General features: G+C 43.0%; 1 protein-coding gene across 23 annotated transcripts in view; it reads left to right on the top strand.

Annotated features, from left to right (window-relative positions):
• The window catches only part of PHKB (phosphorylase kinase regulatory subunit beta), a 129,386-nt gene extending 103,214 nt beyond the window's left edge, over nucleotides 1–26,172 (top strand). For 14 of the 23 annotated variants that reach the window (XM_085878141.1, XM_085878135.1, XM_085878144.1 and 11 more), the window contains 7 exons: nucleotides 4,257–4,347; nucleotides 8,037–8,239; nucleotides 8,414–8,587; nucleotides 11,879–12,008; nucleotides 12,251–12,358; nucleotides 20,601–20,747; nucleotides 25,456–26,172. In XM_085878141.1, coding sequence (XP_085734267.1) covers nucleotides 4,257–4,347; nucleotides 8,037–8,239; nucleotides 8,414–8,587; nucleotides 11,879–12,008; nucleotides 12,251–12,358; nucleotides 20,601–20,747; nucleotides 25,456–25,596 — 994 coding nt within the window. In that variant the 3' untranslated portion in view covers nucleotides 25,597–26,172. Of the gene's footprint in view, nucleotides 1–3,730; nucleotides 3,859–4,256; nucleotides 4,348–8,036; nucleotides 8,252–8,413; nucleotides 8,588–11,878; nucleotides 12,009–12,250; nucleotides 12,359–20,600; nucleotides 20,748–25,455 lie in introns of those variants that run through there. The other 9 variants (XM_085878137.1, XM_085878139.1, XR_015057425.1 and 6 more) reach the window with 6 other exon arrangements.
• The last annotated feature ends 440 nt before the right edge of the window (nucleotides 26,173–26,612 follow it).

The raw sequence follows: 26,612 nt of genomic DNA, 5'->3' as shown, positions 1-26,612 counted from the left end.
TATATATATATATATATATATATATATATATATATATATATATATATATATATATATATATATTGTACAATTCATCAAATGTACTTAAAATAATAAATGATGCCAAAAACAACAGCAATGGTACAACAATACCCACGACTAAATTATCAAAATTGCACAGAGAACAATTCAACAGACAACTACAGTATATCCACCACCACCCACTGACCACTGACTTTCATTATAAACATGAACAGAAAACGGTACAAATGATTTCAAAAATCTCCTGGTTCTGCGCGTCAAACAACTTAACCTCCTTCCATTCCTCATCCGTTCATAAAAACGTATGTTAAAACGTAAGTTCAAAAACTTGCTATTCACGTATTCACTATTCATAAAATGTAAGTGTGGATATTATTTTTCAAAATGGATTTAGCCTTTGTTAAAACTCATTCATGAGAAATTACACTTATGTCCATCTTTTTCTCCGAGGATCGTTCCAACCTGTTTTGACACTCTCTGCAGTTTTACAAAATCACCTGTTTTTTTTTTCAACACCACTAAACCAAACACAGTGACCGTACAGGATAGCACTCTCATTTACTGAAGCATGTTTCAGTATCCCACTGAAAAAAGACTCAACCATTTTATCAACCCAAAATGATTTCAGTTGCTGATGAAGGTGCAGGCGCTGTTGGCCTTTGAAGGCCATTGATTTGCAGTGTTTGACCATGATAGATTGTAATCGATGATTATGCCTAAATACTTATAGGAGTGAACAGAGAGACAGAATGGCAAGGCACGAATTGCTGTCACCTATGAATTCACTCACCCCCCTTTTCTTCTTGGTGCTTTGCCTGGCTTGTAGAGAGGACAAAACGCATCACGTTTTCCTCCCTAATGTCTAATTCAAAACATTGCCTCTCTCACGGCAGACATAATTACAAGACAACTCCTTCTTACGGGTCCCTATTACAAAAAGAAATGTTCTAAGCTACTCGACCACACCGACCAGCTAACTTATCTACCTAATACGTAACAATATACATAATTTGATATTTTCGACATGTATGAATAATATTGATATTGTAATATTATATAAACTTTAACTTTATCTTTAGCCATTTCATAATTCTGTTCTTTCCCATGCACTGGATTTTCCATGCAAAGGGCCTTTTGCCAACAGGCAAAACGTTTAAAGTCTCAATAATGTCCTTCTTCTTCATCTTCCTCTTTAATGGCCACAATTATTCCCACGTTTTGGGTGGGTTGGTAGGGGGACGTTTATGGCCCAAGTCTTTCATGAACCGCCTGGCCAGGCTTGACACTCGACTAGTTCGGTGGACAGGAATTTGGAATTTGTTCATGGTGCCGACGATAGCTTACCTACTCTTCGCGAAGGACACCATGGGATCTTTAACGTCCACCAACTAATGCCGGCAGACGGGACGCCTAGTTGAACGTCCATCTGAAGAACAGCACATACACTGAATCGCCATGCCTGTAAAACACCGGGATGACATTTTATAGCTTAGTCGAGATTCAAACCTAGGCTAGACGTTTCGAGGCGAGTGTGCGCTCCTCTGGGTCATCCTGCCAGCTCTCTCAATAATGTCATTCATTGTTGAATATAAGCCCCATTTTTGGTTGCAACCTTTAATTGTTGAATAATGCAGCATTGTTCTCTTCAACTTTTCCCGACCTGGCCTCTCAATTTCACAATGTTATGGTGGCACAATCTTAACAGTCCGCCCCATAATTCTTTCACCCATACCTTTTTTGAGAGATCAGAAGTCTCACTTTTCATGTACTCTGTGTCCATTGTTCTCATCATTTATCAAATGTGTGTGAACTCCTATGGCTGAGCTTACTCACCTTTGCCCTCAAGATTGCTTGTATAAATGTTCGTTAATGAGATCAGTTTTTTGTTTTTTTAATGAGTTAATGAGATCAGTTTTTTGTAATGAGGCTTTGCAAATATTAAGCCAAGACGTTTTGTAGGTTGGACAAATTCCAAATTCCTTCGAAGGTGAAATTCCTCTGAATTATTTTGTTCCTGGAATTTATTGTTGATGTAGTGGTTAGGTTTAGGTTTGAGACATTCTTGACCTGGTAGCTGGTTTTAGTGTTACACCATTTATCCAGTGTTCAACCACCTTAAAAAAATTTGCATCAGCCAATAGTTTGTTCTAATTTATGAGATTCTTTCCAAAGGCTATGTAATTCCAAAGATGTAATACACATAGGATCATTGACAAACTGTATTCTTGTTACATTATTCGACATAATCTCCATCCTCTTCATTGCATTTTGTCCAGCAGTCAACTCACTTTTCCATCCAAGCACAGAATGCAGCATTGTTCTCTTCTGAAGTTCCCTCAACACAGTGGATGGATGTGGCTGTTAACTTATTGAACAGATGTGAAACAACCTCTGCAAAGCTTTGTATAATTTTGAGAAAAAAATATTCGATCCATTGATACATTTTATAATGTGTTTTTTTTTTAATGTAGAGATTGAGGCTCAAGGAAGAGCTAAATGATGGTGCGGTGATGTTGCTACAGCAATGGAGCAGAGAGGGAGTCGGCGTACATTGTAGGACAGAGAAAATAACACACTGACGGCATAAGTAGCATAATTGATGTGCCACAAGCAGTGCAAGTATAAATATGGAAGGAATGAACACACTGGTAGCATATGTAGCAGCAGTGCCAATATTACCAGACTCAGCAGCATAATGATTGGAGCGCTCACCTCGAGTCGAGTAGGTTGGAGGTTCCATTCCAACCATGGCTGAGTCGTCGCACCAAACACTATAAATCCTGAGCATAAACCCAGGAAGCAGCACTTACAATTTTTGAAGGATATAGCACGGACAAACCCCATATGTTGGCATATATAATCTATGGGGACAAAGAAATTGCTTCTTAATTGCCCTGCTGATTGTGGAGAGATGACCATTGTCATAAAGATGGTGTCACCAGTACCCAGAGTGCCCCTGAAAGTTACGTCACTTCCCTCAGGCTCAACTGCTGTGTTTGTCTGATGTATTTGTCTGCATGTGTGCTTGATTTGTGTTGCAGCTCCTTCATGAGCCCTAGACCCTGTAAAAGGAAAAACCCATAAAGTAGGGACAGACAAACAGAACATTCGAACCAAGTGGGCCGAGTAGCCAAGGAAAATGTAAGCAGACAGAGCTGGCAAACAGGGTTAAGATGGAAAAGTGTGGGTTAACAAGAGAGGAGACTCCATGATACTATAAATGATTGGGAATAGGGAAAACATAAGACGTACATATGCAGAAAAAAAAACAATTCGTGCACTTCAGCCTCGTGTTGAGTAACCCCAAATAGCCTCAGGGTGTAAATTCTTCTCCTCAATCACCAATAATTTAACAGGAGTTTGAACCTCTTCCTGACTGAAGCCCTCTCCCAAGGTGAATGTCTTTGATATAGTCGGTACCATTATTTTAATTCCTGAAACAAAACAAAGATTGTAGTCTGAGAAACGTAATATTTAGCAGACATGTCATGAAATGGTGAGACTGTGTAAATGTAATTTTGTGATCACCGAAGCCTTTCACTTAAGTTTGTCGACCTTTTCGATGACCCTCAGACATGGCAAAGAGATTGTGCAAACTACATTGGTTGGTCCATGTTAGCTTTACTCCTCACCTATTATTTGTCATTTTAGTTCTTCACACTTTCAATATTTTTCTTTTTCACACAATTGGCAATTTATTACCAACAAGGCTGTGGTGCCACAACCACCTGGCCTTCCTCTGGCAGGAGTTCGGTGCGGCTGGTTGTGAGCCAGATGCAGTGCTGTGCGGCTTTACTCGCTCCGAGTATAACGGCAACTTTGGTGCAGGGAAAGCAGGTATCCACGGTCATGTATTTGTGGTCTTCCCATCACCTCGTCACTCCATTGTAGTGCTTTTTCACCTCCTGTCCTGCCACCATTGTGCATCCATCCAGTCGCACAAACCTCCGGTGATTGTATTTCATAAACCACTGAGCTTTTACCTGAAGACTGGCAGTTAGTTCTTTCCTCTGAACCTAACGCAGCTAGCCAGGCCAACCTTTGATTGGAGATCTGGCCTTATGGTATCCCACTGAAATGAAATTATGACTCACACAGACATTATCCTGGCATTCTTCGCTGCAACCATTTGCGACTGTGACTTATTGCATCAATGGTTGTATCATCCGGTGTCTTTGTGCCTCCCTTCTCCCATCCCCATTCTCATACTTCACCCCCCCCCCCACCCTCACCAGGTCGGTTGTTCGGTTGACTGCCAGCCTCTTAACTAAGTTAGTGGACTCCCTTGCTCCATCCATAACTAACGTACTTGTGCAGAACAAACAGGTGAGGCTCAGTGGATGGGGGTTGGATGCATGCTTGATCATAATCCTGAGTTGGTGAAAGTACTCGAGTGAGATTTCTCATACATAAAAATAATTCAAAACCATATATCTTTCATTTCCAACTTTTCATTTCCAACATTTCCAATAACACTGGTTTACAAATAAAAAATAAAAAAATTTCTGAGGCAAGCATGTGAATAGGTGTTTATGACTAATTTTAATATGCTGAATTCAAATTCCTAAACAGTTTTGCTCTATTACCTCTAGTTTTTTTGCGTTCACATATCCCATTTTTTTTATTATAATGCATATATTTATAATATAATGTGTTTATTTCATATGTTAAAATGACATATTACAGAACGAAAGAAAACATAGACACAAAACACTGATAGAAGTAAATATTACTATTACTTGGATATAAGCATATACGAGGTGTGTTCAAAAAGTATCCAACCTTAATTTTTCGTGCGTAAACAAATGAAGCTCGGGAGGCGTGGTTTGGTGCACGTATGGAGGAGATCCTCATCCGTATGCGTGAATATTTTCCCGCCTGCAGAAGCTGTCATTCGTCGACAGACCGCCGATGAGTGAGGAAGTGTAAGTGAGCGCCGTCGGATTTTCGTTTTTGAGAAAATGACGGAAAAGCTTGAACAACGCTACTGCATCAAATATTGTGTAAAGCTTGGCGATTCCCAAGTGGAAATGATCCGCAAGATTCAACAGGCCTTGGGGAACGAAGCAATGGGCACCACAAAGATAAAAGAGTGGTACAACCGCTTCAAAGATGGTCGCACATCAGATGCAGGATCGTCGAATCACGATCAGAGAACTTGCAGACGAGGCGGGCGTCAGCATTGGATCCGTTCATTCCATTGTGACTGAGGATTTGGGCTTAAGGAGAATCTCAGCGAAGTTCGTGCCAAAGCTACTAACGATAGAGCAGAAGCAACTCCGTTTGGAGATCGCACAGGACATGCTGTAGACTGTGAACAGCGATCCCAACTTCTTCAACACAGTGATCACTGGCGATGAGACCACAGTGATCCGTCATTTTGTCAAAAACGAAAATCCGATGGCGCTCACTTACACTTCCTCACTCATCGGCGGTCTGTCGGCGACTGACAGCTTCTACAGGCGGGAAAATATTCACGCATACGGATTAGGATCGCCTACATACGTGCACCAAACCACGCCTCCCCAGCTTCATTTGTTTACGCATGAAAAATTAAGGTTGGATTCTTTTTGAACACACCTCGTATACACATCATAGTACTACAGGCAGTCAGAAGTGAGTTTTTTGGAGGATCTGGTGTACTTTGCCTTTGGGATGTCACACAGGAGCATCCAGCAGAAGTCCCCCATCATGCTGGGGTTCCACTTGCCTTGGTAGTTGCTCTCCTTCTTGGTAATATCTTGGTGGAACCTTTCCCCATGTTCGTCACTTACTGCTCCGAGGTTCGAGGGGAAGAAGTTGAGGTGGGAGTGGAGAAAGTGAATCTTGAGAGACATTTGGCACCCCATATCCTGATAAGCCTGCAACAACTTCTCAACACGCATTTTGTAATCTAGTGCCCGTGTGTTACCAAGGAAGCCATGGCAGACTGACTTAAATGCTTCCCATGCTCTCGGTTCCTTCAAGGTGAGCTTCTCCTCGAATACCTCATCCTTCAGCACCTCCCTGATCTGAGGTCCGACGAAGATGCCCTCTCCTTGAGCTTAGTAGAACTGAGACCTGGGAACAGAGTGCACAGGTGTTGGAAGGCAGCGCCATCCTTGTCCATGGCCTTCACAAAATTCTTCATGAGGCCAAGCTTGATATGAAGAGGGGGAAGAAGCACCTTGTTCATGTCCACCAGAGGATTTTATTGGACACTGTGTTCCCCAGGCACGAAAGTGCTCCTAGACCCCCAGTCCTTCTGCGTGTAGTGCTTGGACACAGCCCGACTGTCCCAGAGACAGAGAAAGCAGCAGTACTTCGTGAAGCCCGCCTGCATACCCATAAGGAGCCCAATGACCTTGAGGTCCCCACAGAGGCTCCACTGGTGCTGCTGGTACTTGACAGCTTCCAGAAGGAGCTCGATATTGTCATACGACTCCTTCAAATGAACTGAGTGGCCAATGGGAATAAATACCCCAGCATTCTCATGAAATGATTCTTCTATAGTATAAAATAAAAATAAAAAACCCAGCTACTTTATATAAAAGTATCATCCTACCGGATAATTGTAGAGCAGCACTAACCACCCTCTCTCACCACCAGTAAGCTACTGGCGTTCCCGGCCGCACAATGCACAAGTTTGACCTACGGAGTTTTTTTTGGATTACGCAAATAGCGTCATCGGCTTGCCAAAGTGTTAATTTGAGTTCAGCATCCCTAAATTAGTCTAAAACACCTATTTATGCAGTTTATTACTGAAATATTTATATATTTTTGGGTCTAGGGCTATATGTATACATGCATATCTCAAAAACTAGAGGTGATGAGTGAAAATGGATTTCGTATCTGAAATCAGCACCCCAAAATTAGGTTAGAACACCTATTTTCATGCGTGCCGAAATTTCTTTGTAAACCAGTGTAATTAAAGCCATATATCTTTCATTTCCTGGATAATTTTGGTTTTGAGCAAGGAATATACCTTGATGCCCAAAACAAAACCGGTCAATGCATGCATCGTTTCTCAGTTTCAAAACTACTCAGAGTGGAGTCAAAATGTTGAAAAGACTTTTCTTGTGAAACTGTTTTGAATTTATCCAGGAACACTAACTTTACATCTTGAGAGGGATACAGTATAAGGGAGCTTCATCATTGATTCTATTAATATGCATCCAATCCCTGCTCCAGCTTGTTTCGACCTTCTAAATCAGTCCCCTAATGAGCACTACTGTGTGAATGAAATGCTGGCCTTGAGCCTTTGTTATTCACAGTGTTTTGCCTTTTAACACTTGGCTGTTCAAAAATGTTGAGTTTTTTTCAAAAATTAAGCAGGTGCATGCAAGGTCAGAACCTTCATCTTCACTTTCTCCAAATGTGTGCATCTCATTCCATCGTTCTCTCATTCACATCATACCCTGGCCCATCGCATTCCATCTTTCTCTCATTCTGCTTACTGTACAACGGTAACCTTTGTGCAAACCTTTTCTCTTGAAATACGTTGTTACCTTTCTTCTTTGATTGCTGGATCATTACCATGGACAATCTCACCTGGAATGTAATCGATAACTGGGTAATGATAGCTTTTTCATGTAAACATAGTTGAAACTGTCTGCAAAACTGTTTATTGGAGAGCATACATCTGGACTTTAACCCAAACATTTCAATCAAATTATAAGCAATGCTATAAGTTTGCCCTTTGGTGAGACTTTTCAATAACTCATTTATTTCCTTCCTTTTTTTTTGTTTCTGTCGATGTCCCTCTACATCCACCTTCTTCCTAAATCACCTCTTTTTTAACCCATTCTCCATACTTTTTTGTCTTTCTTGCTCTATTCCTTCTTTTCTCTCTCATGCTATCTCCTTTCCTTCATCCTCACTCTTGCTTGGTTTCCTCGTCCTCTCCAATTCTTCATTTTCTATAACCACCTCATCTCATGTACAAACTTTCAACCTTTTTTTTTTTATTATCTCCCCTCATGCATATTTCCTCTGCCATGTTTCACCAACTCGGCTCTCCACCTTCAAATATTAAGGTCACCTTGGGCTTAATTGGACACGATGAGGTGGTCATCACAAACCCACTGTCACCGGTGGAAATCCTCCATCTCCTGTACGCGAGTTCTCGGACCCCTGAGCCCCGGGATGCTGTACTGCAGCAGGAGCTGGTCATTCACGTGGGCACGCTCATCTCTACGGCACCACAGCTCTTCCGTGGGATGCTCAAGATCCGCATCGGGTAATGGACTTTGTAAGGACAACATGATGATGCGTGCCGAAGAGTAATTATGGATCAAAATTAGGTCTTCTCTTTTGTCCCCCTTGTCACCCTGATTGTTATCAAGATTGATGTGAATGTGGTCCCAGATTAGGTGCCAACAAATGCACTTTTGACTTCACTTTGTGTTCACAGTTGGATCATCCACGCCATGAAGCATGAACTGGCCCTGCGTGCTGCAGATGTTGAAAAGGATGGCGAGAAAGACCGTGCGGCTCCAAATCCCTCTTCAAGCAACCTGTATGATCTTTCCCCAAGTGAGGTCAAACAGCTCCTACTTGACGTGCTACAACCGCAGCAACAAGCAAGGTTTCTATTATTTATTTATTTTATTCTATGCCTACACGCGTTTTGCTGTCTTGGTGCAAAGCAACCAACATTCTCTGCGTGTACAATCACTCAGGAGGGACCTTTATTTGGCCTACTATCTTATATGCTGACAAGTTATAGGTGTTCTTTGTTTTTTGGTAAAGTGTAAGTAAGTAGGTTGGGGTGCTCATCTGCAATGATTTGCTTAAATCCCGATTTACGTTAAACGTAGCATTCTTTCCACCTGTGCATCCTAGTTTCTAATTATTGTTTCAAATAATAGTTCTGAACTATCGTATCGTCTGAAGCTGAGATTTATGAAATTGTTAAAGCTGCGCAAATATGAAGAAAAAGGTAGTTGGCAAACAAAAAGTAGGAGTTTTTTTTTTTCAAAATCAATTTGGTTCTCCTTTGATGAATTCAGGTGAAATATGGCCTGCAGTACATTATTTGAAGAGTTCATTTTAATAGACGTAGACTTCAAAACTTGTATCGAAACACCATTTATACTTACCCAATACTGCACTCACCGAGGCCAAATTCACTGAAGTGTGGCAAAAACGTCATTTCCATGATGAGTAAATGCTTGGAGAAGGTGAGGGGTCGGTGAGACCCACAGAACCTGCAGATGTCATAGATTTCGAAAGACATGTTGGCAGTGGGTAAATACTGTTATGTTCATGGGGGTAGATGAAGGGATTTCATAGGAGAGATAGGATTGTGTAGAGTTGCTTGGCCCGTGGACGTGTAGGAGACTTCTCGATGTCATTAAGTAGGGAAACTGTGAGCTTAAGTGTTACTTGTCAGCACACGGGGGGGGGGGGGGGCGGTGCCGTGTTAATTAGAGAGGGATTAGGGATAATTCCCCCGGTATATAATTGCCCCCGTGTCACTTTTCCCTATGTTTCGTATTCCAAGATGGGTAATAAAGGTGGGGAACACGCTCCTAAAACAACTTAAGTGGGAAGAAGCCCCACCTTCCCGGGCTTGGGCGAGCAAGCCACACCCGAGAGAAGAGCAGGAGAAGCGGAGTAATAACCAAAGGATGTACGCGGTGGGGAGAGGATGTTCGTCAGAGGACACGGAGGATCTCGCTTTTGCTATCGACACGACGAAGGCTGCACGAATCCCGTGTTCGTGCTGTGTGAATTTGAAACATGCTGAGCAAGACGCTAGCCATTGATGGTTCAGCTGAGCCATGAAGTGTGTGCGCTTCTGAGGAGGGAAGGAGAGTGTGCCTCATAGCCTCCTCACGGGGCCTCAGAAATCATCTCATCGTGTGGGCCATCGTTGTGAACAGACCGGGTGCAGGAGAGGAATGGTTGGCATATTCGCTTGTGATATGAAGCTGCACGGAGTCTCTGAGCCTTGGTGTTAATTACTGCTCATGAATTGCCTGACGTACGTTCATCCCGCTACGAGAGGGCGACTGGGCACCATGTTGTTGGGCGCATCTACGAAGCGCCTCGATTCAGAGCTCCCTCAAGACCTTCTCTGGCACACGGCTAAGTGCCGGGACAAAGGAGGGATTTTTCTTTGGTTCATTTTCCCCTTGTCTGTATTTATGTCTGCGTGGAGGCGCCACAATTAGATTTAGATTTAGTTTTCCTCACGTTTTCCTTTCATTATTACAATTTGAATTATCGTCATTGTACACATTCAATTATTCTTATTAAATGATTATTTAGTTAATTCAATTTGCTTGTGTCCATGTGTTTGTGCTGTTCTGGTGCAGCGTTGAACTGTTTTCTCGCACACGTGCATTAATCTCCGGGAGTCTCGGCTGTAGGCCTCCAAGGGAGAAGTTTGGTCATCTGTCCAGGTCGGGGTTAAACCCCCTTGGACACAACAATACATTTTTAAGACTCAATCGGACTCGCACGACACCCCTGCACTAAATACACAAAGCTTCTCTTTAAGCCTTCGTCCACTGCACGGAAAGAAGAGTGTAGCATACTCGTTCGTTCATGTACATCACATGCCTGCGGGTTTGCATCAGCTCTTACAGAGGTGTGATGATGCTGCCGATGCAGTGCGCCTGATTGGTTATAACAGGAATTTGTATTGTTCAGGGTGCCAGCAATAGCTTGCCTGCACTTCATGAAGGACACCATGGGATTTATATCATCCACCAAGTAATGCGAGCATGGAGACACAGTTTAATGTCCATTCGAGGGACGGCACTTGTATTGATGAGTCATCCTGCCTGTGAAACACCAGGATGACAGTTTATAGTTGAGTTCGGGATTTGAACCCAGGCGAGACAGCTCAGGCGAGTGCGTACACCTCCAGGCTATCTTGCCAGCCCCGTTTGTCTACCCAGGCAAAAATAACATTCCTTTCCTGTAGTAATTCTATGCACACATCTGAAGTGTATGAGAGTACAACTCTCACATACTATATTTCTAACTGCAGCATTTTTGCCTGGGTATGTATGCTCTGTTATTTCTGTCAATTATCAATATATCACGTGCATTACAAGGACATTTGGAGACGTTATTGTACTTTTATATGAACTACAATTACATTTGATGGACAAATCCACACATTATTTGTAATTTGAACCTTGGATCGTAGCATCATGAAATGTGCGCTCAGATGGCAATGCCGCCCAGGCCATGGATTGCTGTCTTTGGTTCCCTTACTCGTTGGAGGCATTTCTTCTATACCGCTGGACTCCGCCATTATCTTCATCATTTCGTATGCAGCCTGTGCCTGTTGGTTGCATCTTTGCTGGGAGCACGGCTGTGCCGCTGATGTAGTGCCCCCTGTTTCCAGTAAGGTGGTTCTCCTTTTGCCGACCTCGGAAGGATGACAGACTGAGTCGAACCACCTTGTGTTATTTAACGGCAGGACAGGGGCTCAAAGTCAAGACTCTGAGATCTTAAGCCAGCGACCTTAACTGTTTGGCCAACACCAGGCTTTGGTTGTCATTAACCAGAGTAGCACATGCAGGATCCATGTCACGAAGGTGTGCCGAAGTGTGCAGTTATTATTACCGCAAGGTGCTCGTTTAATATACCCTCATTAACTTTGATTTTGAACTGAATAAAGCGATGCTTTTTCATAAAAACCGAAGCTGTGCAGTAATGTGGGCTCTTTATAGACGTAGGAGCACACTGTGTGCCGGGAAAGTTTTACTTGATGCTGCAACTGGCTATTGTCGACCTATTTTCTCATATTTCCAAATGTTTCACTTAAATATTCTTCTATCCTGAATCAGACAGCCTGATACTGTTTCGATACCAGAGCGAAGCTCACTCACCTGATGCAGCACTTTGACCTTGATAGATCATGGCAGAATCGCCGACATATGGATGGATCCCTGAACCGCGCTCCTCCTGGGTTTTACGACCGAGTCTGGCAAGTGTTGGAGCGTACACCTGGAGGAATTATTGTCTCCGGAAGTCACTTACCTCAGGTTACTGAATTACATCCGATGAACACGTTTATTTGCTTGTTTTTTTTTAACCAATAACTGGTTGGATTGCATTATACCGGCGGTTACTTCTGCACGTAACACAAGTACACGTGAATGCCAGATAAGACGCGTACAATTATCTTGATCACGTTGTTCCGTTTCTTCATCACTATGGTAATGGCAGATTAATTCAAATAATAATCTGGGAGCTGCTGTTTTAAAATTTATTTTTGTTTCCACAGCAACCAACCCTGTCAGACATGACTATGTATGAGATGAACTTCTCGCTGCTGGTTGAGGACATGCTGCAAAGCATTGAGCAGCCGGAGTATCGGCAAATTGTTGTTGAGGTGAGAATTATCCATGCAGGACACCGAATATAAAATCGAATTTACTTGCTTGCTTGATGCAAGCTCAGCCCCTCTCCTCACTAAAGGCCCGGTCACACCTTGACGTTTTAGCCAGCAATGGCAACGTATTAAAATGTATCTAAAACGCTGGCTTACGTTGAACTTTTGATGTTTTTTTTTAAAGATTCGGACGTATTCATAACTAGTTGGTCTTATGCATAACATATTAGTAACGGACACAGAACGTTTCGTTGTCTTATAGATAACTTATACCAACGAATGCTTAGCCTGTTGTCGGCGTTCACAACCTATGCCCAACGATAGTCTAACTTATGCATAGCGCGCTGCACGTATCGCCGACGATCACGTGGCGTAGCCTATTAAAAGGCTGCCGCACAACGATTCAAACCATAACTGCCGGAGAAATGGAAGTGTCAACATCGCAGTCACACCTTGACGTTTTCGCCAGCTTATGCCGATTTTTGAAAAATGCGTCTAAAACGCTGGCACACGTCAAATACGGTATGGGTAAGTTTGGTATACGTGAATAGAACGCTAAAGTACACTATCAAACGTCGTAGTATGTGGAGTACGTCTTGTAATTTTAAACGTGTTAAACATTTTACGACGTACTTGCCGTATGCCTCACACGTTCCGCATGCGATAGGAATAAGTTGTACGCACGATATGTGATCGTTGGCACACGTCGACAAAAGTTACTTGTAAGTTACTCATAAGTCGAAACACGTCGAGGTAATGGTTAGCGTCAGTGTTCCAGACTGCCTGGTTTTTTTGGTTTTTTTTCTTCGGTATGACGGTGATGTTGACACTTCGATTTCTAGTGCGGTTATAATATAATATAATTAATAGGCTGTCGCTTAACAATTTAAATCATAACCACACTAGAAATCGAAGTGTCAATATGACCGTCATACCGAAGAAAATTAAAAAAAAACCAAAAAAACAGGGAGTCTGGAACACTGATGCTAACCATTACATTGACGTGTTTCGACTTATGAGTACCTTTCAAGTAATGTGTGTCAACATATGTCAACGATCGCGTAACGTGCCTACAACACGTTACTCATAGGTTAGAAATAAGTTTTGGGTACGCTAAACATTACCTCGACGTGTTTCGACTTATGATTAACTTACAAGTAACGTGTGTCGACGTGTGTCAACGATCACATAACGTGCCTAAAACTTATGGCCAGCGTAGCGGAACGTGTGAGTCATACGCTGGCATAAGTTGTAAAATTTCAAGCATGCTAAAATTTGAGGACAACGGCAAAGTACAACGATGAAAGCCAGCGTACTACGACGTATGGCAGTGTTTTTCAGCGTGCTCTCAATGTTTCCAAAACTTACCAATAACGTATTCAACGTGTGCCAGCGTTTTAGACAAATTTTTCAAAAATCGGCATAAGCTGGCTAAAACGTCAAGGTGTGACTAGGCCTTAAGATATGGCAGAACAGGAGCAAATTTCAAAGAAGCCCATATGTGCAGGGCAAACTCCATCCTTACTCTTCTCAGTAAGATAGTGTGGTGAAACACTCAAATTATTTACTTATTTTTAGTAGCAGTATTATAGATACGCACATTTACTGACCAAGGGTCACGTCCTCTTTTATTGTGAAACAAGCTGGGTCATCTGGTCAAGATCTGGTTACTTAAACTTAAGTAAACCATCAAGAAGACTGCTGTTTAAAGCTGTAACAAAAATTAAACCCAAAAGTGCACCACGGCAATTTAACCGCACCCATGTTTTTCACCCTCAAAAATAAATTAATATATATTGATCATTTTATTTTCTGATCGAGACCTAAATACGTTTGTACATTATCTTTGTACGGAACAAAGTGATGGAGGTACCAACAGGCTTACTCCTATGCCCGCTTAATTTTGTCTAACAGTCTTATTCTCATTTTCAAGAAGTTGAAGAGAGAAGAGAGGACACCAATAATTTTTTATTTTTCTTTCTCATTTTTTTATATTATGAAGAGGATTTTTTTTGTTAATAGAAAAGGAAGAAAAGGGATTCATTCCGGTGTCATACATATTTCTTGTGGATTTGTGGCCCTGAAAAGGGCCGTTTGGGTTTGATGAAGCTTTTCAGCCAAACCCGAGGAAATCCTCGTCAATGCTTTCCTCGTTGAAGACGGCATGTAACTCCTTGTCCGAATCAGGGTAGAGCAAGTCCACGTCGCTGTCACCGTCATTTGCAGCCTCCTCCTCCTCCTCACTTATGATGTCATCTTCTGTGCTGTCCATGTTGTTGGAGATTTAGCATTTCAGAAATGCTCGCTTGATGATGTCCGACGGTATCTCCTCCCACGCCTTGACGATCCAGTCACAGGTCGGAAGGTCGACCTTTCTCATCCTCCCACTCTTGGTATAGGTCTTCTCCTCAATAATTATCAAGTCAGAACAGCAGCAACATATCCCGTCCTTGAAGGGCTTGCTGATGGACACATTGAGGGGCTGCAGGAGTGATGTCATCCCACCTGGGATGACGACAAGATCGGTGTTGGTCCGATGGAACAGCGCTTTAGTGTCGTCAGTCTTGTGACAAATGAATGCATCCAAGCCCAGCATGCTTAATCGTCGGGAGAGACCGCCATCCGGCCTTCTACTCCAGACCATGCGCACCCTGTCCTGGACCAGTCCCTCGTCTATCCACCCCTCTGCTACGCACAAACAATGATGCCAGATGCAAACTTGTCTTTGGGCATTGTCTTCCTCTTCAACACAACAACGCAGAAAGCTTGCCACTGTCTGCGGTGTAGGCGAGCATGATGGTGCATTGGTCTTTCTCGTGACCAGTAGTGTTGATCGTCCCATTGCGCGCAAGCTTTTTTGGGGTGGGTGCTCCATTATTAGACTTATAGCGGTCCTTTCCCTCCAGAGACCGGATAGCATCCATTCGCTCGTCGAACATAACCGGTGCGTTTTCCCTCTAACTGAGGTGGGGCCGAAAGGTTGGAGCTTAGAGAGTGAGTTACGAGAGGCTCGGTGCACGGCTTAACGTGAAGGGCGCTCTCGCTGTTGTTTCTCTTGTTTGCTATATTCAGGTGTTGATAAAGTTATGATGCACTCGATCTGCAAGTGTCCTTGCCAAAGACGAGCTATTTTGAATAATTCTTCTTTTGATGTGAGACCAGGTGTTCTTCTTATTTTGTGTATAATGGCGTTTTCAGAGCCGCAAGGCTCTCTATTACGCCATGCACCTAAACTCCGGGTGTCTCTGGGGTTTTTTATTTCTTCAATTTCCGCACACGGTTAACAAAATGCTGTACAAACTCTTAACCTGAACCAATCTTCAAAATTTTCTGTTCTGACTGCTAAAAAAACAAAAAGTGTTCATTTGGACTATTATTGAAATTCAACATTGATTGTTTTTAAGACTGATGTTTTTTTTTTCCCCCATACCCATGTATTAACTGCAACTCCAACTTTTACCTTTTATTGCCGATAAAAAAGTGCTGATTATACACCAGAAAATTTAGCTGTGCGCATCTAAACAGCCGATTAGCCTGTGAAACAACGCACACATCTCCAACATCCAAATGAAATGATGCATGCACTTGCATGGAATCGCAGCGGCACGGACGATTGCTGGAGAGGATTCAGCACATTTCTCCTCATCGTAGGTTTATCCACGTCATCTTGTACTAGATTCAGCAACTAAAGAAACGATTCCTTGTCGAGTCTGTAACGCCGGACATATTTGATATTGTCGTACTTCTCCAGAGGATTGCATCTATCCTTGAAGATTCTCAATGCACATCGGGGAACTGCCAGATTCCTATCCTCTTCTGCCTCCTCTTGAGCTCATTAAGGCACTACTAACACATCCATATTCGCTGTCCCATGTAAACTACCAATTGTAAGCGATGCAATTCTTATACGTCTCTTTTACTCTAGTTATTCTCTGTAGACTACTGTAATTAGTACTCTAACCAACTATCGTTTTAACTCCAGCATTAAGGAGTAATTCTCTGTAGACTACTGCAATTAGAACTGTAACCAACGATAGTTTTAACTCCAGTGTTAAGGAGTAATTTTCTCCAGACGACTGTAATTAGAGCTGAAACTAACTATCGTTTTAACTCCAGTCTTCAGGAGTAATTCCATGCAGACAACTGTAATTAGAACTGTAACCAATGATAGTTTTAACTGCAGTGTTAAGGAGTAATTTTCTCCAGACGACTGTTATTCAAACTTTAACTACTTCAGTTACTGGCAATTCTTATTTCAGTTCATAATCCACAATAGCATAACTCTGATTCCAAAGTTAACTTCAATTGCCAGGAAGTATATGAGAGTACAACTGCATTTAATGACTAGAACTCCGACATTGGCGGATCCGACATTCATGGACCCGACATTCGTAAACCCCGCTTATTCCCGGTTTATGAAATGTGACCTGCTTCTACATTCGCATATTTGCGGGTTTTTGTTTTCTTTGTTTGTTTGTTTGTTGTGTTTTTCCACTTCAGAATTGATCTCCGATATCCACCGACACTGATATTAATTCAACTTGGGAATTCTTCCACAGAAACCTGCTCTCACTTTTATACACAGATTAATCCCATCTCATCTTCAGTTATCTTACCCATCCTCCCGCTCTTGGTACTCCTCTGAATCCTGTGATGAGGCAGTTGCTTTAAAACAACTTGCATTCTTCTCCTGGAAGGCAAATCCAACTGAAGGCAACCTCAGATCATTCCACAAAGCCTGAAACAAGTGTGTATATGCTCTCAGGAGAGATAGAAAACAACATCTGTCTAATCTCAAGAATGAGCTTTCAAACTTGTCTCCCTCCTCTAAAACTTGGTGGCACCTTGTCAAGTCGGTTTCTGATGTATGCTCCCCTTCCATCCCTTCCCTCACTTCAAGTGGCATCACATAGAGACAGAATTGACAAGGTGCCACTGACCTTAAGAGGCGAGAGACGGGTTTGAAAGCTCATTATTGAGATTGGACAGATGTTGGTTTCTGGCTTTCCTGAGAGTAGACACATACTTGTTGCGGGCTTTGTGGAATGATCTGAGGTTGTATTCGGTCAGATTTGCCTTCCAGTAGGAGAATGCAAGTTGCTTTAAAGCAACTGCCTCACCACAGGATTCAGAATATCAAGAGCGGGAGGATGGGTAAGATAATTGAAGAGGTGGGATGAATCTGTGCATAAGAGAGAGCAGGTTCAATTCCCAGGCTGAATTAATATCAACGGTGGTGGATACAGGAGACCAGTAATGAAGCGTTGTTTTTTTTGTTTTTTTTAAACCTATCCCCCTTTTCCCCATTGAAACAATGCCCCGACATTCATGGATTCGACATTCACGGCATTTTGTAGGAACGTATTCCCCACAAATGTCGGGGTCTTACAGTATACCATTTTTGTCAAATGCATACTTCAAGGCATTAAATGCACTTTTAAAAGTGCGTTTAAAGGTTTAACGTGTAAAAGTTTCTGTTATTTAAAAATTTTAAATAACAAACTTTTACGCCCTCACCGACATGTAAAAGTTTCTGTTATTTAAAAGCTTGTGATTATGTTTTGAATCGCACATTAAATAATCACTGGCGATTGGCGACTAACTTTGAACGGGTTATCATCGCACGATAAGCAATTCTACACACGTCTAACTCTTCAACGCCTTTCGTAAATTTGGCCCTTAATGCCACTCTCCATGAACTACAATGAATCATAGAATGTACACTAAAGCTTTAAACAGCCAGCTCTTTGAATCTTCTTTGAGTCGGACACTTGAGGGCTGCAAGAGTTTGTTTGTACATTCAGGAACGTCGGAGGCTAATAAGTCATCCAATAAATTCCCACATCCATATACAGTACTGAATGGCATGAAAAAATGCGCGTAATGGTTCATAAGTAGTAAAGATTGACTTGTCGAATCATTACTTTTAATTTATGGATGAAGTAGCATCAAACACAGACAAACCTCATTTTATAATGAGTAGAGGAAATAAAGTTATGGCCCTTGAGTCTGGACAAGATGCAAATGCACAGACACTGTGAAGACATGACACAGATTATAAAGCACATGATTCATCACCAACTTTGATATTGTTGTGGATTTCCGCCACTCCGGCATGCGGGCGACCGCTTTTAGCTAATTGCGGCCGCACGCCCACCGACCATGGCAATCCAGTCGCAGCTTTCAGATCAACGCCGACATCCAGCTACGGGTGTGTTTTTAACCACACCACAACCTTGTCAATGCTCTGCCCGCGCTACAGGGTCAATCGCCGAATTGTCGGTTTACCAAATTATTCGCGCGGACACACTACCGAGATGTTATACCTCAACGGGACTTGCTCGGAAACGAGCCGCTTTAAGCAGCTCTTTCCATCTGCGATTGCCGAGCGGTTTATTATCGCCAAGCCCCGTTGGACCCGATTATCTTATCGGCTATTAATAACCAGCTGTTTATTCCGAACGTAATTATGGCAGTTCAATGGAGGAAGGGACGCAACGAGCAGGTGAATATTCAAACAATGCGGACATTTGTTTCCAATGCAGGCACGTATGCAATGAATGGGGGTAAGGGACAAGACACGAGCAAAAAGACCTTCAGCTGTTGTCTGTTATCATTTACATGCACTTATAACAATTCTCTACTTAAGGGACAAGGCGCCACAGACTTCCATGCAAAAACCCAGAAAGAAAAGAGAGAGCTGGGCCTGTAGGCCTTTAATGTTCCTCAGAGCTTTGAAGACCGAAGGAGGTCCGCGAGACCGTGCAGGTTACCTGCCACCCTCGTGGTGACTCGCTGGGCCCTGGTTCGGCGACCCTCGGTGTGTCTCATCGTCAGCACGGCAGCTGGTGTAGCGGCGACTTGGTTGGTCCAGGCCTAGCCGTGCGGCCTGGTCGATCGGGCCTGGCCGACGACGCCTCAGAGGAGCGAACGGGCCTTGCTCTTTTGGAGTTGATGCTCTTTTAAGAGCCCACTCACTCCTCAGCGTCACTTCGGACCGTTATGCCGCTGGCTGGCGACTTCTCTCCGGCTGGCGACCCCTCTCCAGCTGCCTCCACCGACCCACAACTCTGCACAGCACTGCAGGCTTGACTGGACTCCAGGTTCCAAACTCCGAACTGCAGACTCCAGACTGCCGACTCAACTCCGAACCCAGACTGACTCAACTCAACTGGCTTCTCGGTGTTTCAGCCCGGCCTTTTATCGGGTTCGGGGGTGGTTTTTCATCTTTCACCTCCGACCCTTCAACCCCTGCTGGCTCCGCCCCTTTTGTCATTCTGATCCGATCCTGCCGACTAACGCGGACGTGGTAGGAATCACCGGCTTTCGCTCCAACGAGGGAGTCTTCGCGTTCGTCGGCGGAGATGCCGTTCGTTTGTGGATGCCATTGCTGGCGAAAAGATGGCGGCATTTGTGGAGATGAAGGTGAGGAGATGTTGTTCGTTGTGGCTAAAGTGGTGAGGAGATGTTGGCGGTTGTGGCGAAGGTGGTGAGGAGATGTTGGCGGTTGTGGAGAAGGTGGTGAGGAGACGGCGGTTGCGGCGAAGGTGGTGAGGAGATGTTGGCGGTTGTGGCGAAGGTGGTGAGGAGATGTTGGCGGTTGTGGCGAAGGTGGTGAGGAGATGGCGGTTGTGGAGAAGGTGGTGAGGAGACGTTGTTTAAAATAAAGATAGGAAAGAATAACACTACGTCAAAGGTTCACAGCCCGACTCACGAATAATTCCCGTTAGACATTGGTGGGGAAATCTAATCTGGACGCACACTTATCGACATCACTGATCTTCGGGGAACCTGAATGGTGTTCTGTGAATTTCCACAACCGTAACAATATAATGTACATTCAAGGTTAAAAAAAAAAATCGACATGATCAAATCAGACAAAAATGTTCCGGTTAAATTTGACAACTTTGTCGAACCATGCCTAAAGCCGGTTGGACGTGCTTTGCAGCATATCTCAAACCACAGGGCAACACCCTCAGGAATGGGCACCAATGACTTTGACAGAATCTGCCTGTACAGAATTAACTTGTGGTTAAATTGTATGTGAAAATGGGAAATGTTATGGTTACATGAGACAACTTTGACGAACTGTGCTTAAGGAGTGCTATATTAAAGCTTGCGTGGACTCACTGAATCACGCACACGCACACGCACACATACCAATTAGAATACCCTCTCCCCTTTGGGAACTGGCTCGGCTCAATAGGCAGTTATTGAGAGGGTTATTTACTGTGCTGTACAGCTACTGATGGTCGTGTCACTTCTACTGGAGCGGAACCCTGAGGTGGACTTTCAGAATGCTGTGGATCTTGATATCCTGGTGGGAGATGCCATGCACAGCTTCCGGTCTGAACAGGGGGTTTCCAACAACACTGCGACCACTAACTCGGTAACATTTACATCACACAATGAGGGCATGTGCCTTTGTTTTTGCAAAATGGCAGGATTTTCGATCCACCCCACCCTCGACCCTTTTCCCTTTCTTCCCTTTCTTCTGTTGCTATTCATTGATGCGAATAACTGTAAATACATTACAACTTTGTGGAATTGTCGTTACCAAAATAATTCTCCCCAGCTATTTGCAGATTGTTTCCTTTTCTCTTCTTGTTTGTTCATCCATTACCCAACTGTCAGTGCATTGTCTTCAACTCTCTGTCATATCATTAATTTAATGCTTTTTTACAATCCTGCAAACTGAAGGCATAGATGGTACAAAGTACAAAGTAACTACACTCTCACTTTTTATTTTATATATCTTGTCAAGGCACGTGGAGGAGCTAGAACAAAGAATGGATAAGGACATAACAGGACAAAAGGAACAGTAGAAAGAGAGGGGGGACACCAACGGCAGTGTTTAGGGACAAAATAGAGGGAAACTTGGAAAATAAGCGATGTAGGGAAGAATGAGGGTTCGGGGAGGATGCAAGGCATGGACAAGGTGGAAACAGTAGCAAACTTTCAGGAAGAAAAAAAACTGGACACTTGGAAAGTGTGGTGGGGGGGGGGGAATCGTTAATGAGAGTAATAAAGAAAGTGGTGGATGTAAATTGCAGGCCGTTGGTAACCTGGCGGGGATTGCCTTTTCGACGGAAAACTGCAAGACAAAAGCAGTGACGGCCTTGAAGCCAAATGCCACCTCAGGCCACTTACTGTAATAGGCAACAAGGTGATGGCGAAGCGGCAATTCCAAGTGCCAGGTTCGAACGGTCCAACAATGTCCATTGCCACCTTGTTCTAAGGTCCCTCTGGCTGTTCGACTGACTGAAGCAGAGCATGGAAGGTCTTCGCGGTTTTGTCACTCAGTTGACATGACATGCAAGACTATATAATGGATGGCACAAGATTATCCATCTGCGGCCAACAGTATAGGTCTCAGAGATGCCGTTTAGTGTGCACAATGCGATGATGACTTTCATGCACCAGGTTAACCAGTATGGTACGCAAGGAGAGCAATACAATCAAGCGAGTCCCTCGCATCGCATATCCGCTGTCCATGGCCAGTTCATGAGGAACAGCAAAGCATGAAGCAAGCTCAGGTGCAACCGCTTTCCTAGAGTTTGACCTGCCTTGCTAGATTTGGGCACACAGCAAACACTATTCAGGGCAAGCTTCACATGCAGCAGATAACTTGGTGATGGACAGAGCAGCCAGGGCGTGTAAAATAGCGGCAATCGGCTCAGGATCATCATCTGCCGTATCACAATTGGTAGGCAGATGCAGAGTCTGGATAGGCAGTCGGTAGCGTAGTTCTGTTTTCCAGGGCGATGCGTTCCATTGTAAGAGAAGCAAAGCAGTCACGTCGACCATCTGGTGATTCACATTCCAGCATGACCAATGCCTTTTGTGGCCAGCAGTGTGGTCAGTTTGAAGAGTGAAGTGGCGCCCCCAGAGGTATGTCCAGATGCAGACTCGAGCTTCCTTCTCAACTGTCGAGTATTTCCTTTCGACAGAAGACAGTGTGCTTGACGCAAAAGTCACTGAGTGCTCAAAACACTGGGCACGTGGAAAGAAAGTGGGAGGGTGGGTTAATGGGGGTCGAAAATATCATGGTTTTGGGTTGAGAACGATCTGAGATGGTGGTGAACTGCCGTCTTTAAGACTTGGAAGGAACAATGAGCTTGAAGAAAATTAAGAAGTTGCTTCCACAGGTGGGGAAACAGAGGAACAAAGGTTGGTAAGCAAAAAGCCTGGGATTATTGATGAATTGAAACTAATCAAAAGCAGTTTTAAAAAGCAAGTGAAGTTGTGAACTTTTAGGTTTATGTTTAAGTTGTTGATTGGGTGGATTGTAACTTTCTGTAATTACCCTCAGCAAAGGAGAGGGCATTGCGTTTGGGTCCGTTTGTTTGTGTCTGTCTGTCTCTGTTTGTTTGTCCGCACAGAATTTTTTTTTTTCTCCACAACCCCTTGTCAAATCGAGACTAAATTTTCACCATCCGAGCAACTACCCATGTAGAATGATTGAATGATAATTATGACATCGTGGATCATGTGGTATGGCAGACATTTTGGAAAAACGGGAAAAATTTGGACCTCGGTATCTGAAACCGCACGAAGGAAAAAATTGAAACTTGGCACACGTCAAGTACTCCTCATGGGGCATGTGTGATTTTTTTTTTATGATGTCATAGGTGCCTTCCTAATGACATCATAATTGCATATGTAGAACGCTACATCTGCTTAGTATGAAATTTTTTGAGGGTCATCGAGGGATAAAATGGTCTACAGAAAAAAAAAATGATGATGTCATCGGTCATGTAATACGGCAACCATTTTTTTGTTGTTGTTGTTAACCTTCAAAAATCTTCTCTGAAGTGGCTGAACAGATTGAGGCGAAACTTTACGCTTATGACGGCCTATATATGAGGAACAAAACGTTCACACATGATATCATAGGTCACATGGTTTGGCAGCCATATTGGATTTTACCCTAAAACATATAAAAAAAAATCTTCTTCTCCAGAACAACTGGACAGATCGAGGGGAAACTTCATACAAATATTCCCCAAGTCATGGGTGTGCAAGTTTAAGGAATAATTGATAGGTCACATGGTTTGACAGCCATATTGGATTGAAGAGAATATTAAATAATGTTTTCTCTGGAACTGCTTAATCAATCGAGATGAAACGCCACAATTATGATCTAGTAGTGATGGGGAATGCATGTTTTAAATTTCAACTCGATCGGCCACATGATCTGGCAGCCAGGATTATTTAATTTTTAATTTATTTATTTATTTTTGATTGAGGCTCACTTGGCTGGGCCTGGATGGGTTTGAGGGGTGAGGAGTTGCAGCTGAAATGCAAATCCTATCCAGGTTCCTCCTGATGACTTCATCTTTACTTTTTGCTTGTTTGGGTTCCTTCTGATTACTCCAGTGCAGGACTGGACCTATTTGGTCTTCCATTTGGTTTTAATTGAATTTATTTTAATCCCGTTCTAAATTGAATTGAATTTAATTTAATTTAATAATAAACGTCATGGGTCAGGGTCAGGTGGCCAATCAAAGCGGGACATCATGGTACCCGGTCATCACTGCCAGCAGTTATAAAGTGGCAGTTCTAATTATGACTCTTATTAATGACGGAACACACCAGTACACAAACGCCACACAAAACTAGTCCTGGCGAGGGGCTGCAATCTCTGATCGCTCTTTTTCTTGTTACCTTCGCCGAAGGATTCAGAGAGGGTATTGCATTTGGGTCCGTTTGTTTGTCTGCACAGAACTTTGGTGTTTTTCTCCACAACTGCTTGTCGGTTTGAGACAATTTTTCACCATTGGTGCGACTACTCATGTAGAATGTTTCAATGGTATTTATGATGTCATAGGTCATGTGGTGTGGCAGCCATATTGGGAAAACGGAAAAACTTTGGACCTCTGTATCTCTGAAACTGCACCAAGGAAAAAATTGAAACTTGGCTCATGGCAAGTACTCCTCATGGGGAATGAGAGATTTTTTTATGACATCATAATTGCATATGTAGAATGCCACATCCAATCAGTATGAAATAAATAAATAAAAACCTTCAAAAATCTTCTTCTCTGAAGTGGCTGAACAGATCGAGGTGAAACTTTACACATATGACAACCTGTCCATGAGGAACAAAAGGTTCACACATATGATGTCATTGGTCACATGCATTGGCAGCCATATTGGATTTACCCTCAAATCTATAAAAAAAAAATCTTCTCCAGAGTGGCTGGACAAATTGAGGGGAAACTTCACACAAGTGTTCCCAAAGCCATGGGTGTAGAAGTGGCACATAGCAAGCACTCTTCATGGGGAATGAGTGTGGTATTTTTATGACGTCATAGGTGCTGCCTTCGTGACATTGTCATAATTGCATATGTGGAATGCTACATCTGATCAGTATAAAAAAATTTGAGGGTCATCCAGGGATAAAATGGCCCACAAATGTTTTTTGATTATGTCATCAGTCACGTGATTTGGCAGCCATATTGTTTTTTTGTTTGTTTTTTTAACCTTCAAAAATCTTCTCTGAAATGGCTGAAGAGATCGAGGCATAACTTTACACATATGACCGCCTATCCATGAGGAACAAAAGTCGCACATATGATGTCATAGGTCAGTCTGGCAGCCATATTGGATTTCCTTGAAAACCTATAAAAATACACCACTCAAAAGAAGTCCTGGTGAGTGCAATGTCTGATTGCTCTTTTTCGTGTTGTTACTTTCTTTGGTGTGGAATTGTCCCTTTCTGTGAATTAATTTGCCTTGATTGCCGACTTATCGATATGAATGGTCCTTGAGAGATTAGAGTCTTTATGATTTTTGAAAATTGTAAAAATGTTTATTTGCAAGTTTGTTTTGCTTGGCATCCCTGAAATTCCAGTCTGTCAATGCTGTCCAATCTCAATATTGGTAGCATGTTCACCTGATGCGTGTTTTGTCTTGGAAATGTTTTCTCGCGATTCCAGGACTCTTTTAAAAAAAACACTTTGTGGCCCTTTGCGAGGATTTTGACTCGTTCAGCAACAGTGCTCATAAATCATCGGATGACTACTTCGGTTTGTACAGTTTGATCAGGCAATCAAGTAATTTCGTAATCGCCACTCGTCATTTTTGTTTTGCAGGAGGACATGACAGAGTTTTACAATACCACTCCATCGGGAATTCACGGAACCTCGAGCTACCTGGCTCGCGCGGCAGTCAACACATTGCTGCAGGGAGAAGTGCGACCCTGCATGGATGGTGAAACGTGTATGGTCTGCTAGCCATTCGAACCATAAAACAAACCTGCATCGAATAATGATACACAAATCTGTCTGTATACCTCCGAATGATCTTTCTCTCCTCGTCGTTACATTCTGTTCGATGCTCCGTGAACTCACAACAATAAGCATGATGTTTGTGGTCTCCCATCATCATCTGCTGCTGACGTGGCAAAGTATAATAAAAAATTTTATTCCCGCCACTACACTCTATTCGATCCTCTCATCATTCCTTATCGAGCACCTTTTGACATCTCGTCCCACATACCCCACGACCATTTACCTGCTGATGCACACCACGTGTGACAAAAGTACATACAGCACTGTTGTATTTGTCGCCTGGTGTAAAGCAGTTGGCTCTTGACTATCCATGCAGCCACCTCCACCAAACTGCCTGCTCGGAAACAATTATCTTACTGCGTGCAATACTCCCAGCCATGTACGTTGAAAATTTGATCACACTTTGTAAACGTACACATTGCCAATGTACTGTTGTTGTTGTTGTTGGTGTCTTGTTAGATGTTTAGAAACGGAGTAATATGTTGCTTTGTGAAAAATAAAACTATTCATTTGTTTGTATTCCTTTGTTATATTTTATCCTTCCTTACTTTTTGAGCTGCAATGAGTACATGTCGTAGCAATTGCCTGATTTCAGCATGCTGTGCATTATCTTTTAATGTTATTTAAACTGTTAATCCCAGAGGTCTTTAAACCAATGGGGAGAAGTCACATCTTGGTTAACATGGTAACCACTAACCAAACTAAAATGAATTATGTGTGGAGTAATGAGCAGGCTCATTAAGAATGTTACATAATTATAATATTGGCTCACACAAAGGTGTGTGTGCGTGCGTGCGTGACGAGCGACGCCAGACAGTTGGAGAATTATTTTCCAAGACACCGGGCGAGCGGAGGCAAAACTGCGCATGTGCGGATAATCCACAACAATGCAGTTTAATTCATTTAACTGTGTGGCTGTTTCAGCGCAGTCGGTTGGCTTAATGGGGGGGGGGGGGGAT

Source organism: Eptatretus burgeri, chromosome 4, assembly GCF_056783735.1.
Source record: "Eptatretus burgeri isolate ZD-2024b chromosome 4, Ebu_testis_v1, whole genome shotgun sequence".
Classification (NCBI taxonomy): domain Eukaryota; kingdom Metazoa; phylum Chordata; class Myxini; order Myxiniformes; family Myxinidae; genus Eptatretus; species Eptatretus burgeri.
This window is presented reverse-complemented; position numbering and strand designations above follow the sequence as displayed.